This window comes from Babylonia areolata, chromosome 2, assembly GCF_041734735.1.
Source record: "Babylonia areolata isolate BAREFJ2019XMU chromosome 2, ASM4173473v1, whole genome shotgun sequence".
In the NCBI taxonomy this organism is placed as follows: Eukaryota; Metazoa; Mollusca; class Gastropoda; order Neogastropoda; family Buccinidae; genus Babylonia; species Babylonia areolata.
Window position 1 is genome coordinate 12,656,969 of NC_134877.1, and position 17,655 is coordinate 12,674,623.

Sequence of the window (17,655 nt, forward strand, 5' to 3'; positions counted from 1 at the left end):
CCGGCCGCACGTGTCGTGCATGCGTGTTCCTCTCTCTCTCTCTCTCTCTCTCTCTCTCTCTCTCTCTCTCTCTCTCTCTCTCTCTCTCTCTCTCGTTCTCTCTCTCTCTCTCTCGTCTCTCTCTCTCTCCTCTCTCTCTCTCTCTGTGTCTCGTTCTCTCTCTCTCTGTCTCGTTCTCTCTCTGTGACTCTCTCTCCCCCTTCTGTGTGTGTGTGTGTGTGTGTGTGTGTGTGTGTGTGTGTGAATGAGCAAATCAGTGAGAGAGCATTAGTATGTATACATGTATGTGTACAAGCATGTGTGTGTGTGTGTGCATGCTTGCGTGTGTGTGTGTGTGTGTGTGTGTGTGTGTGTGTGTGTGTGTGTCCACATGTATGTGCCGTGAGGGTGTGTAGTGGGTGGGGTTGTGTACTGATATACGGCGCGCGCGCCCGTCAGTGTGTGCCGTTTGTGTGGGAGGGGGTAGGGGTGGGGTGTTGTAAGTGTGTGGGTGGGTGGGTGGGTGGGTGTGGGTGCATATCTGTTAAGGAGAGACAAACAGTCTGTCAGGAAGGAAGAAAGAAAGACAGAGGGAGAGAAAGAGAGAACATGACACCAACAATGTTCGTGTCAGATCAACACTTGACAACAATTAATGCTTCCCACACGTAGCGGAGACAACTCCTGCAAAACAAGGCTGACCTGCCGAGACCTTGGCATAGTTTGTCTCCCTTCCTTCGCTGCAAATTCTCACAATGTCGGTCGCCCGAAATCCTGCCGGCATGCTTTTGCAGATGTGGTAGTTTTGTTGTTGTTTTTATGCCAGACATTACGGCCTGTGTGGGTGGATGGGTCGTTTTAAACAATTATCATTATCTTTGTACGATTTTCGCCCATGACATTAATTTTGCATGGCCCATGCGACTGTTGTACGCATTTTTTAGCACTTGATACGAACGCGTATGGAGATATACACACGTAGCATTTATGCGGACTGGAGGATCGGCTGATCATAACCATGTTACGTACATACTTCACAAAACGTTAGGGAACACTTCATTAAAGCAGGTATGCTTTCGAGTGACGGTTTCAGTTATGCAGGCTGTTTGTTTCTTTTTTATTATCGTCTGCCACGACTGGAGGCCAAGGTCATTGGACACAACAAACCCGGTCGGCTGTTATCAGGCACACGTCAACCGTGAAAAGTCTGACTGAACAAAGCGTTTGAAACATGGATGTGTCAGCATGAAAAATTACATGTGATTTATAAACTACAGTTGTTGATTTTCAGTTCGTATAAAATGGCAATAAAGCACCTCTGGTTATCAGTGGGATTCATTACATTGAGTGTGTGGCTGTATACATTGGCTGTGTGGCTGTATACACTGGCTGTGTGGCTGTATACACTGGCTGTGTGGCTGTATACATTGGCTGTATGGCTGTATACATTGGCTGTGTGGCTGTATACATTGGCTGTGTGGCTGTATACATTGGCTGTGTGGCTGTATACATTGGCTGTATGGCTGTATACATTGGCTGTGTGGCTGTATGGCTGTATACATTGGCTGTATGGCTGTATACATTGGCTGTGTGGCTGTATACATTGGCTGTATGGCTGTATACATTGGCTGTGTGGCTGTATACATTGTCTGTGTGGCTGTATACATCGGCTGTGTGGCTGTATGGCTGAAAACATTGGCTGTGTGGCTGTATACAATGGCTGTGTGACTGTATACATTGGCTGTATGGCTGTATACGTTGGCTTTATACATTTGCTGTGTGGCTGTATACATTGTCTGTGTGGCTGTATACATCGGCTGTGTGGCTGAAAACATTGGCTGTATGGCTGTTGACATTGGCTGTGTGGCTGTATACATCGGCTGTATGGCTGTTGACATTGGCTGTGTGGCTGTATACATCGGCTGTATGGCTGTATACATTAGCTGTGTGGCTGTACAGCTGTATACATTGGCTGTGTAGCTGTTGACATTGGCTGTGTGGCTGTATACATTGGCTGTGTGGCTGTATACATTGGCTGTGTGGCTGTATACATCGGCTGTGTGGCTGTTGACATTGGCTGTGTGGCTGTTGACATTGGCTTATGGACGTTGAAATTGGCTGTGTGGCTGTTGACATTGGCTGTGTGGCTGTATACATTGGCTGTGTGGCTGTATACATTGGGTGTATGGCTGTTGACATTGGCTGTGTGGCTGTATACATTGGCTGTGTGGCTATATGGCTGTACACATTGGCTGTGTGGCTGTATACACTGGCTGTTGACATTTGCTTGTGGCTGTTGACATTGGCTGTATGGCTGTATACATTGGCTGTGTGGCTGTATACATTGGCTGTGTGGCTGTGTGGCTGTATACATTGGCTGTGTGGTTGTATACATTAGCGGTATGGCTGTATACATTAGCTGTGTGGCTGTATACATTGGCGGTGTGGCTGTATACATTGGCGGTGTGGCTGTATACATTGGCTGTATGGCTGTATACATTGTCTGTGTGGCTGTATACATTAGCGGTGTGGCTGTATACATTGTCTGTGTGGCTGTATACATTAGCGGTGTGGCTGTATACATTGGCTGTGTGGCTGTATACATTGGCTGTGTGGCTGTATGGCTGTATACATTGGCTGTGTGGCTGTATACATTAGCGGTGTGGCTGTATACATTGGCTGTGTGGCTGTGTGGCTGTATACATTGGCTGTGTGGCTGTATGGCTGTATACATTGGCTGTGTGGCTGTATGGCTGTATACATTAGCGGTGTGGCTGTATACATTAGCTGTGTGGCTGTATACATTGTGTGGCTGTATACATCGGCTGTATGGCTGTAGTTTGCCGAAAACAGCAGCATTTCACGAGGCCCCCATGAAGTGCAGCTTCCCAAGTAGTCTGTGAATTTATGTGAACCCTGTATAATAATTGTGAGACTGTTTCACTCGACGCATGTGACAGAGCCATGCTTTGAGATAGACATGACTGTGTCCATTGAGGGTTCCTTCACTTGGCTCACATTCGGTGCGTGATTATTTGTGCTTGCCAAAGTTTTAGAGACGATGCTGGTTGTTGTGAGCAAGAACTGACCACGGTTCTGAATTTATAGGCCTTGCTGGATGAAACGGTGGATTAGTTTTTATTTTTGTTTTGTTTTCCTAATGTGGATTAGTTTTATTTGTTTTATTGTCCTAATGTCAGTAGTCTGAGGGCGTGGGGTGGGGTGGGGTGGGTATTCTGTCTGTGTATTGTTCTTTGTTTTAATGTCAGGTCAAACCTATTGTAGCGGAGACATTTAGTTTGTAGTCTATTACTGATTCAAGAAACACGACAAATTGGGCTACAGTGTTTGAGTTACACAGTACTGGGTGGGGGGGGGGCGGGGGGGGGGGGGACAGAACATGAACAACAACTGACAAGCTGAGAACTTCTGTCGTGCTTTTTCACGTTATACACACAATCAGCAGACACAGTACCATAAGATAAACAGAATATTCGTTGAAACAGTTCAAGTGGAAATCAAAATATAACACACTGAATAGTAAACATAACCCGAAAGGAGAGACAGACAGACAGACAGACGGGTGTGGTGGCCGAATGGTTAAATCGCTGGGCTCTCGCCCGACTGAGTTTCCTGGGTTCGATCCCCGGTTCGGCACACCTGCTGGGTGAAGGGTGCAGGTTTTTCCGATCTCCCAGCTCAACATGCGTGCAGACCTGCTAGTGCCTGAACCCCCTTCGTTTGTATATGCATGCAAAAGATCAAATACGCATGTCAAAGATCTTGAAATTCCATGTCAGTGTTTGCTGGGCTAGGCCGGAAACAAGAAAATAACCAGCATGCATCAACCACGACAGAGTCATCAGTAAGTTGATGTTGATGGTGTAATGGAAAGTAGAAGACAGACAGTATACAGAGAACCAGGGGTCATCCATCAATCATGTTTCCATACATATACATATATATATGAATGCTGTAGAGTGAGGATCTTTGGACCTGCCATCCCTGAAACACTTTTTTGCCGACAGTGCCGGATCACCAGTGTGGAACACAATGAACAAGTGGCGGACCATCCAACAATTCTACATAGACATTGTCTGCGCGCGCGTGTGTGTATGTGTGTGTGTGTGTGTGTGTTCTACAGAGTGGAGACATTCCTGAAACACTTAGGACGACAGTAAAACCGGAAGAGACCCACGTGGAATCAATCAATCACTTTATTGTCTGAATCAGAGTACATAAATTCGCCTTCAGTCCCGTTGTAAAAAAAAAACAAACAAAAAAACTAATTACTTATTTTAAGAAATAGTAGCTGTTAAAAGTGAAGACATGTATTTCATCATTAATTCAAAACACACGAACACACCTGGGAAGAGTGGGGGTTGAGGGACGGAATAGAAGGGCGTTGTTCTAATAACATCACAGTAAATTTCTTAACAGTATAAATACGAACGTTGAATGAGCAGCCTCAGGTAAACGGCTGTTGACATTGTGCAGTCCACGCAAAGTCAGTTGTTTGAAAGGATGTGGGGGGTGTTGGATAGAGGAGGCTTAGGGGTTGGGGGGGGGGCGGTGCTGAGTTGGGCACATCTAGCCACAAAAGCAAACATGTAATGACAAACCGGGCTGTTTACTCACAGGTTTGGACATGACAAGAATCGTCCGATCCACGAACTGGGTGCAGTTGCGGCCATGGTCTGAGCCATCCACCCACACGGGCCCCTTCGCATTGTTCATGTTGTAAATGTGGTGTGCATTCAAGAGAGCATACAAAATGATACGCTGTGTGTGTGTGTGTGTGTGTGTGTGTGTGTGTGTGTGTGTGTGTGTAAATATGAGCACGCGCATACAAATAATTACATTGTTTATCCATTCAGGGCAGTTCAGAATTCAGTACAAAATCGCCACTTTGAAGGACATCTCCCATTTTACCTATCTTCTGTCCATCTTACTTACACCCCTTCGCGTTCTCTTAGGTCTTCTGCTGAAAAGCTCCTTCGAGTCCCCAAAACCTCTCCAAAGACATTTTGGCCAAAGGGCCTTTCAGTATCAAGCACCTTCTGTCTGGAATTTTCTTCCTCTGGATCTCCGTCACTTACCAACGCTTTCCTCTTTCGAAACAAACTTGAAAACCCACATGTTCTAACAAGCTTTTGCGTGTGACCCTGTATTGAAATCATCATGTTGTGTGTGTGTGGGGGGGGGATGTTTGTGTGTGCACGAGCGTCTGTGTGTGTGTGTGTGTGTGTGTAGGGCATTTTTTTGTCGCGTGCGCGTGTGTGTGTGCGTGCGTGTGTGTGCCCGTGTGTGTGTGTGAGTGTGTGTGTGTGTGTGTGTGTGTGTGTAGGGCATTTTTTTGTCGCGTGCGCGTGTGTGTGTGCGTGCGTGCGTGTGCCCGTGTGTGTGTGAGTGTGTGTGTGTGTGTGTGTGTGTGTGTGCGTGTGTTTGATTGTTCTTATCTGCCATTTGTAGTGTTGTCAGTGTACATATAATTATGTGTTGTTTCTTCATGTACAGAGGTATGTTATTATGCACCAGTGTATAATTATGTATTGTTTCATGCGATGCACCTTGAGCATGGGGAGTTTGCGCCATATAAGTACTACCTATTATTATTATTATCATCATCATCATATGCATATTATATCTCTAAATTCCTACTATAGCCTGTCTGTGTTTGTATTTGATTTCCTGTTTATGTTTATACTTTTTATGTACTACTCTCCCCCCCCCCCCCCACACACACACCACATCACACTGTTCCTTGTGTCTCCAGTATAAAAATCTCTCTCTCTCTCTCTCTCTCTCTCTCTCTCTCTCTCTCTCTCTCTCTCTCTCTCCCCGTTTTCATCAGTGGTTGTTTTTATACTCTGTGTGTGTGTGTGTGTGTGTGTGTGTGTGTGTGTGTGTGTGTGTGTGTGTGTTAGAGACAGGGTATTTTTAGCCGGAGAAAGTGGCACAAACATTGCAGCAAAACAAAACAATGTCCGTCTGTCGCAGTCAGCGAGATATATGACTTTGTTTTTTCGTCTTCAAACTATTTCAGGTCAGTGTGTGTGTGTGTGGAGGGTGTGAGAGCCGAGTGTACTGTAGAGGGAGAGAAGTGTTTGCAATTATGTGTGTGTGAGAGAGAGAGAGAGAGAGTGGATGTGTATGCGTGTGAATGTGTACGCGTGCGTGTATTCGTTAACGCGTTTGTGCGTTCGTGTGAGCATGTGTGTGTGATATAAATTCAACAATGTGTTTGGTAAGGAATGGGGAAGGGCGTACTCTCTCATTCACACATCCATTGGTGTTCTCTGAGACGGGGACAGCGGCTGGGATGGGGACAGAGAGGCGGGGCAGTTTTGACAGATTTATTCTGGCATTAATTCTTTCGTTTCGGGCATGATTCTGCACACGTTAACTCTTTCCATACGAACGGCGAAAGAGACGACGTTAACAGCGTTTCACCCCAATTACCATCATCAAAATATTGCAAGTGGAAGGCTCTTATACTGAAGAGGTGAATGTTGACAAAGAATACGACAAGTCTGACGACGGAAGCTAAAGGTTGGGTCATTCAGACACCCACTGGACATCCGAGGGGTCTGTGTAGAGGAGAAGAGAGGACTGGCCGTACTGAGTGAGTTAAAGGAGCTTCTCATTCAGTTTTTAAAAAAAAATCAAATTAAAGGTAGTGACAACGCAGCTGCTGTCACACAGCACGGTATATATTAACCCATTGACTGCTGCTAACGAGTATGCTGGTCTGTAACACAGCACGGTATATATTAACCCATTGACTGCTGCTAATGAGTATGATGGTCTGTCACACAGCACGGTATATATTAACCCATTGAGTGCTGCTAGCGAGTATGCTGGTCTGTCACACAGCACGATATATATTAACCCATTGAGTGCTGCTAGCGAGTATGCTGGTCTGTAACACAGCACGGTATATATATTAATCCATTGACTGCTGCTAACGAGTATGCTGGTCTGTAACACAGCACGGTATATATTAACCCATTGACAGCTGCTAATGAGTATGCTGGTCTATAACACAGCACGGTATATATTAACCCATTGACAGCTGCTAATGAGTATGCTGGTCTGTAACACTGCACGGTATATATTAATCCATTGGGTGCTGCTAACGAGTATGCTGGTCTATAACACAGCACGGTATATATTAACCCATTGACTGCTGCTAATGAGTATGCTGGTCTGTAACACAGCACGGTATATATTAACCCATTGAGTGCGACTAACGAGTATGCTGGTCTATAACACAGCACGGTATATATTAACCCATTGACTGCTGCTAACGAGTATGCTGGTCTGTAACACAGCACGGTATATATTAACCCATTGAGTGCTGCTAACGAGTATGCTGGTCTGTAACACAGCAGGGTATATATTAACCCATTGACTGCTGCTAATGAGTATGCTGGTCTGTAACACAGCACGGTATATATTAACCCATTGACTGCTGCTAATGAGTATGCTGGTCTGTCACACAGCACGGTATATATTAACCCATTGAGTGCTGCTAATGAGTATGCTGGTCTGTAACACAGCACGGTATATATTAACCCATTGAGTGCTGCTAACGAGTATGCTGGTCTGTAACACAGCACGGTATATATTAACCCATTGAGTGCTGCTAACGAGTATGCTGGTCTATAACACAGCACCGTATATATTAACCCATTGAGTGCTGCTAATGAGTATGCTGGTCTGTAACACAGCATGGTATATATTAACCCATTGAATGCTGTTAATGAGTATGATGGTCTGTAACACAGCACGGTATATATTAACCCATTGACTGCTGCTAACGAGTATGCTGGTCTGTAACACAGCACGGTATATATTAACCCATTGAGTGCTGCTAACGAGTATGCTGGTCTGTAACACAGCAGGGTATATATTAACCCATTGACTGCTGCTAATGAGTATGCTGGTCTGTAACACAGCACGGTATATATTAACCCATTGACTGCTGCTAACGAGTATGCTGGTCTGTAACACAGCACGGTATATATTAACCCATTGACTGCTGCTAATGAGTATGCTGGTCTGTAACACAGCACGGTATATATTAACCCATTGACTGCTGCTAACGAGTATGCTGGTCTATAACACTGCACGGTATATATTAACCCATTGACTGCTGCTAACGAGTAGACTCGTCAGTGAAAGGCTGTCGGTGTTACCTCACTGTGATAAGATTGGACATTTTGTGGGGATGTGGTGGGTGGAAAGAAGCTTCCATCTTATAAACTTTTGTCACTGTCGTTGTCGTTGTCATTTGTGCAGGCGTCGTGTCAGAATCAGATGGGTGATCCAGTGTTCACCAGTGATTCGGGGTTCGAGGCCCCGTTTCGGCATAGTGCTGTGTCCATAGGAAAGGCACTTTACTCCCTCTGTCCTCACCGCACCCAGGTGTGACTGGGTTCCTGACTTCGGTTGCGGAAAGTTAAAACAGCGGGTGGAAAGGGTTGGGCCGTGCCTTCCGATGCCGAGCCCTGTACACAGTGGACATGAATTCATTGCCCCGATGGTCGTAGAAGGCTGTTAGACCTGTAACATTTTAACCTAACTCTAACATTTTAACCTAACAGTAGCAGCACCAACGTGTGCAGAGACAGCAGCAATAGATCATATAGACGGGCGCAATAGCCGAGTGGTTAAAGCGTTGGACTTTCAATATGAGGGTCCCGGGTTCGAATCTCGATGACGGCGCCTGGTGGGTAAAGGGAAGAGATTTTTGCGATCTCCCAGGTCAACAAATGTGCAGACGTGCTAGTGCCTGAACCCCCTTCGTGTGTATACGCAAGTAGAAAATCAGATGCGCACGTTAGAGATCCTGTAATCCATGTCAGCGTTTAGTGGGTTATGGAAACAAGAACATACCCAGTACGCACATCCCCGAAAGTGGAATATGGCTGCCTTCATGGCGGGATAAAAACGGTCATAGACATAAAAGCCCACTCGTGTACATACGAGTGAACGTGGGAGATGCAGCCCACGAACGCAGAAGAAGAAGATGATATCAATGGGGTGAAGGTGACAACGGCACTGTCCTTGTTGTTGCCGTCGTCCTGTACCTTTCATGGTCACAACAGTTAACCCTCTCGTGTCTGCCGTGCAGATGGCGTCGGTGCTAGAGCTGGAGTCCAAGTTCCTGGAGTGCCACATCTGCCTGGAGACGTACCGCCGGCCCAAGACCATCCCTTGCCTGCACAGCTTCTGCGAGCAGTGCCTCAACGACTACATCAGCAACTGCCGGGAGCTGCAGGGGCACCGCTTCCCCTGCCCCGTCTGCAAGCAGGTGGTGGACTGCCCGGACCCTTCCCTGCCCCGCGGCCAGTGGGGGTCTGCCTTTAAGGCCAGCTTCTTCCTCAACGACCTGGCCGACTGCCTGAAGCGCGCGGCCGCCCCGCCCCTCACCGCCCCCTGCTCGCTGTGCGACAAGGCCAACGCCGTCAGGTTCTGTCTGGACTGCGACCACAAGCTGTGCGCCTTCTGCCACTCCGTGCACGGCAAGATCCCCACCTCCAGCGGGCACGAAGTCGTCGACTACTCCGACTCCAACCGCCCCGAGGTGCACCGGCGGCGGAAGCGCTTCTGCACCGCGCACGCCGACCGGGTTCTGGAGCTGTACTGCCCGCAGTGCCGCACACCGCTGTGCCCCATGTGCCACCTGACCTTCCACAAGCTGTGCACGGGCGTCACGCCGCTGGCCGACACGGCGGAGAAGAAGCGGGCCTGGCTGAAGGAGCTGGAGGGGCGCACGGACGGCTACATCCGCAAGCTGGCCCGCATCAACCAGGCCCTGAACCAGAACGTGGAGGCGGGCCACATGGCCCAGGTCAGCGACGTGGAGCGGCTCAAGGAGTTCTTCATCAAGACCATGCACTTGCTGCAGACCAAGCAGGAGCAGCTGATGGCCCGTCTGGACAACACCTACCTCACCCACTGTACGGCGCTGGTGGAGGGAAAGAGGTCTGTGTCTGGGGCTGTCTGTGGGTCTGTGTCTCTCTGTCTGTATGTCTGGACAACACCTGAGGAAAAGAGGTCTGTGGCTGTCTGTGTCTCTCTGTATGTCTGGACAACACCTGAGGGAAAGAGGTCTGTGTCTGTGGGTCTGTGTCTCTCTGTCTGTATGTCTGGACAACACCTGAGGGAAAGAGGTCTGTGTCTGTGGCTGTCTGTGGGTCTGTGTCTCTCTGTCTGTATGTCTGGACAACACCTGAGGGAAAGAGGTCTGTGTCTGTGGGTCTGTGTCTCTCTGTCTGTATGTCTGGACAACACCTGAGGGAAAGAGGTCTGTGTCTGTGGCTGTCTGTGGGTCTGTGTCTCTCTGTCTGTATGTCTGGACAACACCTGAGGGAAAGAGGTCTGTGTCTGTGGCTGTCTGTGGGTCTGTGTCTCTCTGTCTGTATGTCTGGACAACACCTGAGGGAAAGAGGTCTGTGTCTGTGGGTCTGTGTCTCTCTGTCTGTATGTCTGCGAAACACCTGAGAGAAAGAGGTCTGTGTCTGTGGCCGTCTGTGGGTCTGTGTCTCTCTGTCTGTATGTCTGGACAACACCTGAGGGAAAGAGGTCTGTGTCTGTGGCTGTCTGTGGGTCTGTGTCTCTCTGTCTGTATGTCTGGACAACACCTGAGGAAAAGAGGTCTGTGTCTGTGGGTTTGAGTGTGTGTGTGTGTGTCTCTGTCTGTATGTTTCTGTCTGTATGTCAGTCTGTTTCTGTCTGTTTCAGTCTGTATGTCTGTCTTTGGATGGCTGTCTTGTCTGTATGTCTCTGGCTGGCTGTCTCGCTGACTGTATGTTTCATTCTGTATCTGTCTGTCTGTCACTGTATGTCTGTCTGTTTCTGTCTGTCTATCTGTCAGTCTCTGTCTGCCAGATTCAGCCGGGTGTGTGTGTGTGTGTGTGTGTGTGTGTGTGTGTGTGTATGTGTGTGTGTGTGTGTGTGATGTTTTGATATTGTTCCCAAATTGGAACCTGTTATGATGACTGTCGTCGCAGCAAGCTGTTGTTTGTTGATATTCTTGTTGTTGCTTACACGGCAGCTGTTATTGCTACCTGAATTATCTGATTTCAGTAGTTGATGCTAGGCTATTTATTTCTTCTTCTTTTTTTTCCTTTTTCTTTTTCAGGGATTAAAAAAAAAAAACCCATTCAAGCATATAGTTACGTGGCCATGATTTTGATGGCAGCCTAGTATCAACAGTAGCATCACCAATTTCTGCCGCAGCAGCGGAAATGGAACATAAGTCATTAGAAATTGCTGGAGTGCCAACAACGCTGCCCATGTTGTTTTCGTTGTCGTTGCTGGCGTTTGTTGTGTGTCATCGTCGTTTTCATTGTTGAGACGTCACCATCGACAACGTCGACGATGATGATGTCTGTTGCTGTTGCTGTTGTTGATTATGCTGATTTTTGATGTTATTGATGAATGGGGCGGTGTTTGTGGTGGGGGTGGGGGTGGAGGAGGAGGACGTGGGATTGGAGATGGTAAGAGTCATGGGGTGGTGGAGGTGAGTCACGTGATGGTGGTGGTGGTGGTGGTGGTGGTGGAGGAGGAGGAGGAGGCTGGATGGGAGACGGTCGGAGTAACGTGGTGGTGACGTTGGTGTTCCAGGGAGCGGGAGGAGCTGCTGACGGCCCTGGCCAACGCGCGGGACCTGACGCGATCCCTGGTGGAGGTGGGGTCTGACTGGGAAGTGATGCAGGAGGCGGACTCGGACCTGGGCCAGCAGGTGGAGGGGCTCATCACGCGGGTGGACGCCCTGCCCCGCCTCCAGACCCCGCTGGCATCCGTGTCCCTAGACGAGGAGGCGGCCAGAGGCGTCACCCGCCACCTGCAGCACCTGGCCCTCCGCGTCTCCCTCTCCTCCCCCATCCCCACCACCCCCACCACGGACTCTCCCACCTCGGGGTTACCTCCCTTCCTCTTCCCCAGCGGTAGCAGCAACAGCAGCAGCACTAGCAGCAGCAACAGCGGAGCTGGGCTGCCCCAGCGGAGGACGCCCAAGCTGCTGAAGCGAATCAAGACGCGGACGGGCATGGACAAGGAGAAGCCCGAGATCTGGGACATGGCGGTGCTGCCCGGGGGCCAGCTGATCCTGGTGGACTCCGCCAACGCCTGCATCAAGGGCATGAACATGGGCTCCTCCACCACCACCGTGTGCCGCCTGGCCCTGCCATCCCCGCTGCGCATCGCCAAGCTGTCCGAGCGGCAGGTGGCCGTCACGGCGCAGGACCGGAAACTGTACGTCATCAGCGTGGGCGACAAGCTGGAGGCCACGCACTGGGTCATCACGCAGCACGAGTACTGGGGGCTGGCCAAGGTGCGCGAGGAGACCCTGGCGGCCAGCTGCCTGGACCTAGGCTGCCTCCACCTCATCGACCTTCAGGGCAGGGTCCTCCAGACCATCTCGCACGACGCCTCCATGACGCCGCTCTTCCAGCGGCCCAGCTACCTGAGCGCCACCCCGGAGGGCGACCTGGTGGTGTCGGACTGCATCAAGAAGTGCATCTACCGCCTGGCGCCCAGCGGGGAGGTCCGCTTCAAGTTCCCCTGCACGGGCCCCTTCGGCCTGCACAACCCGCGCAGCGTGTGCTGTGACCCCCAGGGCGGCGTGCTGTGCGTGGACAAGGAGGGCCAGAAGGTCGTCAGGCTGTCCTCCCTTGGGCGCTTCGCCGGCAACCTGCTCACCACCATCCACGGGCTCTCCTATCCCGAGGCCCTGGCCGTCGGCCCAAACGGCGTGGTCTACGTGTCCAGCGACGCCCTGCAGGCCGAGACCCAGGACGTGCTGGTGTTTGAGATCATGTGACGTGGTCGTGTGACCTGGTCAGGTGACGTGGTCGTGTAACTTGGTTACGTTCCTTGCCGGAGAACTTGTCAGTGTCCAAGTACAGCTGGGGACAGTTTGTCACATGCCCCAAATGACTCACAGGAAAACCCTAAGTGCTCATTGGTCCATTGACCACCACTGCCCACACCACACGAAGACATTATGATGGTCAGCATACACCTGTGAAGTTTTTTTTAAGAAAAAAAAAGGGAGGGAGGGGGGGGGGGGCGGGAGGGACATCTTGAAATAATATATCATTGTTTTCATACTTGAAATACTGTATATCAGTGGCTTCAGAATACTTACTAGTCAGTTGATGTGACGACATGAGAAACAGAATGTCAGTGACATGTCGATGATGCTCTCCTCAACCTTTGCTCTATGAGAGGGCGCTACTTCAGAAGTACGATGAAGTGTGCGTACCAGCCGTTGGGCCGTCCGTTCGTGTCTGGCTTGGCTGGTGACCGGTCACTACTGACTTCACAACTCGCGTCACTCTGTCGATGCCTGTTTTTGTCTTTGTGGTCTTGTGCTTCCTGGTACCAACACGCTGGTACTGCGTGACGTGCGGGTCTGCTTGTTTCTGCTAGCTACATGAAGTGTGGCATGACTCCTGCCAAGTGTCTGCTAGCTACATACAGTGTGGCATGACTCTTGTCAAGTGTCTGCTACATGAAGTGTGGCATGACTCCTGTCAACTGTCTGCTAGCTACATGTAGTGTGGCATGACTGCTGTCAAGTGTCTGCTACATTCAGTGTGTCATGACTCCTGTCAGGTGTCTGCTAGCTACATGCAGTGTGGCATGACTCCTGTCAAGTGTCTGCTAGCTACATGCAGTGTGGCATGACTCCTGTCAAGTGTCTGCTAGCTACATGCAGTGTGGCATGACTCCTGCCAAGTGTCTGCTAGCTACATGCAGTGTGGCATGACTCCTGTCGAGTGTCTGCTAGCTACATGAAGTGTGGCATGACTCCTGCCAAATGTATGCTAGCTACATGTAGTGTGGTGTGACTCCTGTCAAGTGTCTGCTAGCTACATGTAGTGTGGCATGACTCATGTCAAGTGTCTGCTAGCTACATGTAGTGTGGCATATCTCCTGTCGAGTGTCTGCTAGCTACATGCAGTGTGGTATGACTCCTGGCAAGTGTCTGCTAGCTACACGCAATGTGGCATGACTCCTGTCAACTGTCTGCTAGCTACACGCAATGTGGCATGACTCCTGTCAAGTGTCTGATAGCTACATTCAGTGTGGCATATCTCCTGTCAAGTGTCTGCTAGCTACATGCAATGTGGTATGACTCCTGCCAAGTGTCTGCTAGCTACATTCAATGTGGCATGACTGCTGCCAAGTGTCTGCTACATGTAGTGTGGCATGACTCCTGTCAAGTGTCTGCTAGCTACATGTAGTGTGGTGTGACTCCTGTCAAGTGTCTGCTAGCTACATTCAGTGTGGCATGACTCCTGTCAAGTGTCTGCTAGCTACATGTAGTGTGGTGTGACTCCTGTCAAGTGTCTGCTAGCTACATTCAGTGTGGCATGACTCCTGTCAAGTGTCTGCTAGCTACATGTAGTGTGGTGTGACTCCTGCCAAGTGTCTGCTAGCTACATGTAGTGTGGTGTGACTCCTGTCAAGTGTCTGCTAGCTACATTCAGTGTGGCATGACTCCTGTCAAGTGTCTGCTAGCTACATGTAGTGTGGTGTGACTCCTGCCAAGTGTCTGCTAGCTACATGTAGTGTGGTGTGACTCCTGTCAAGTGTCTGCTAGCTACATTCAGTGTGGCATGACTCCTGTCAAGTGTCTGCTAGCTACATGTAGTGTGGTGTGACTCCTGCCAAGTGTCTGCTAGCTACATGTAGTGTGGTGTGACTCCTGTCAACTGTCTGCTAGCTACATGCAGTGTGGCATGACTCCTGTCAAGTGTCTGCTAGCTACATGCAGTGTGGCATGACTCCTGTCAAGTGTCTGCTAGCTACATGAAGTGTGGCAAGATTCCTGTCAAGTGTCTGATTGCTACATGCAATATGGCATGACTCCTGTCAAGTGTCTGCTACATGTAGTGTGGCATGACTCTTGTCAAGTGTCTGATAGCTACATGCAATGTGGCATGACTCCTGGCAAGTGTCTGCTAGCTACATCTAGTGTCGTGTGACTCCTGTCAAGTGTCTGCTAGCTACATTCAGTGTGGCATGACTCCTGTCAAGTGTCTGCTAGCTACATGCAGTGTGGCATGACTCCTGTCAAGTGTCTGCTAGCTACATGCATTGTGTGGCATGACTCCTGCCAAGTGTCTGCTAGCTACATGTAGTGTGTCATGACTCCTGACAAGTGTCTGCTAGCTACATGTAGTGTGGCATATCTCCTGTCAAGTGTCTGATAGCTACATGCAGTGTGACATGACTCCTGTCAAGTGTCTGCTAGCTACATGTAGTGTGGCATATCTCCTGTCAAGTGTCTGCTAGCTACATGTAGTGTGGTATGACTCCTGTCAAGTATCTGCTAGCTACATGTAGTGTGGTATGACTCCTGTCAAGTGTCTGCTAGCTACATGTAGTGTGGTATGACTCCTGTCAAGTGTCTGCTAGCTACATGTAGTGTGTCATGACTCCTGTCAAGTGTCTGCTAGCTACATGTAGTGTGTCATGACTCCTGACAAGTGTCTGATAGCTACATGCAATGTGACATGACTCCTGTCAAGTGTCTGCTAGCTACATGTAGTGTGGCATGACTCGTGTCAAGTGTCTGCTAGCTACATGCAATGTGGCATGACTCGTGTCAAGTGTCTGCTAGCTACATGCAATGTGGCATGACTCGTGTCAAGTGTCTGCTAGCTACATGCAATGTGGCATGACTCGTGTCAAGTGTCTGCTAGCTACATGCAATGTGGCATGACTCGTGTCAAGTGTCTGCTAGCTACATGCAATGTGGCATGACTCCTGTCAAGTGTCTGCTAGCTACATTCAGTGTGGCATGACTCGTGTCAAGTGTCTGCTAGCTACACGCAATGTGGTATGACTCCTGACAACTGTCTGCTAGCTACACGCAATGTGGTATGACTCCTGTCAAGTGTCTGCTAGCTACATTCAGTGTGGTATGACTCCTGTCAAGTGTCTGCTAGCTACATTCAGTGTGGCATGACTCCTGTCAAGTGTCTGCTAGCTACATGCAATGTGGCATGACTCCTGTCAAGTGTCTGCTAGCTACATGCAGTGTGGCATGACTCCTGTCAAGTGTCTGCTAGCTACATGCAGTGTGGCATGACTCCTGTCAAGTGTCTGCTAGCTACATGCAATGTGGCATGACTCCTGTCAAGTGTCTAAACGCTACATGTAGTGTGGCATGACTCTTGTCAAGTGTCTGCTAGCTACATTCAATGTGGCATGAGTGCTGTCAGAGTCACTGACGTGAAGGATGCAGGGTGATGGGGGGTGGGGGTGGGGGGGGTCTGTGGTCTGTGGTTTGTGTCGCGTAGCAGGCAGTGCTTTTTGCCTTTGACTTTGCGCTGCACATGACTGTGCTACACATGACTGTGCGACACATGACTGTTCAGAGGCATAATCAATGTCTGCTAGAACCCGAGGTCGGGGTTTCACCAGACTCCAGCGGTGTGACGAAAGGCCATAATTATATCGGTTTTTTTTTGTGAATGAATGAATGCATGAATTAGGGAACAGATAAGGAAGCAGATTAATTAGTGTCTGTATCAGTTGATACACTAGAAACAAAAGAGGCAAGGCCTTCAAGACTCACTTGTGATACACTTTTTAAAAAAATCCAAGCTTTTTATGTATTGAGCATAATTTCAAAATGTAATGTTTAAGATGAGAAAGATCAGTTTAAAGCAAATTAAGTCCCCTTGCATTAATTACAGAGTAATTTCCCTTCTTTACTATCTGCATTTTACACCCATATGCAAACAAACAAATGAGTAAGTAATCAGTCAACTACGCGATAAGTTATCTAACTAACTAGCTTTCTAACTTAATAAAAGTAACTGGCAATAGCATCAATAACACGAAAAACTGAGAAGTTCATTTCTATTTTGGGGGACATCGTTGGGCAGAAATAGGATTTCCAAGCCTTTGTTTTTAGTTTTAAACGATTAGATAATTCATTTAAACAGGTAACAGACATATATTCAGAGGTTCTAGAGTGCATCCGTCTCTGTTTTCTTGTTGTTGTTTTTTTGTTTTGTTTTGTGTGTGTGTGTGTGTTGTTGTTGTTGTTGTTGTTTTTAATTACCATTCTTTACACTGTATCATGTTCGAATTATTACAGCTGAGTATGTCATCGTGGTGTGTGTGTGGGGGGGGGGGGGTGAGGGGGGGGGCGGTGGGGGTTGAGGGGGCGTATTATAAAAAACATAATAATAATATCAATCTCAGCTTCCCATCCTATCTTACCGCTCGCTCTCTTACTCCTCCACAGGCTGATCAGCTGAAAACAGACTGCAACCATGCTGACGTATAAAGCTATCTGAGTAACCTGGCTCACGACTTAGATGCACATTGTCAGCGTACAAGCGTAACCTGACTCACGACTTAGATGCACATTGTCAGCGTACAAGCGTAACCTGACTCACGACTTAGATGCACATTGTCAGCGTATTAGCTTAACCTGACTCATGACTTGGATGCACATTGTCGGCGTATTAACTTAACCTGACTCATGCCGTGGATGCACATTGTCAGCGTACTAGCGTAACCTGACTCACTGATGACTTAGATGCACATTGTCAGCGTACTAGTGTAACCTTACTCACGACTTAGATGCAATTGTCAGCGTACTAGCGTAACCTGACTCATGACTTAGATGCACAT

At 48.8% G+C, this 17,655-nt stretch overlaps 1 protein-coding gene across 3 annotated transcripts in view; it reads left to right on the forward strand.

Annotated features, from left to right (window-relative positions):
• Positions 1-13,534, forward strand: part of LOC143297824 (E3 ubiquitin-protein ligase TRIM56-like) — a 35,739-nt gene extending 22,205 nt beyond the window's left edge. For 2 of the 3 annotated variants that reach the window (XM_076610337.1, XM_076610354.1), the window contains exons 2-3: positions 9,119-9,972; positions 11,617-13,534. In XM_076610337.1, the coding sequence (XP_076466452.1) occupies positions 9,119-9,972; positions 11,617-12,814 (2,052 nt within the window). In that variant the 3' untranslated portion in view covers positions 12,815-13,534. Of the gene's footprint in view, positions 1-4,619; positions 4,764-9,118; positions 9,973-11,616 lie in introns of all 3 variants that reach the window. The other variant, XM_076610345.1, reaches the window with a different exon arrangement.
• The last annotated feature ends 4,121 nt before the right edge of the window (positions 13,535-17,655 follow it).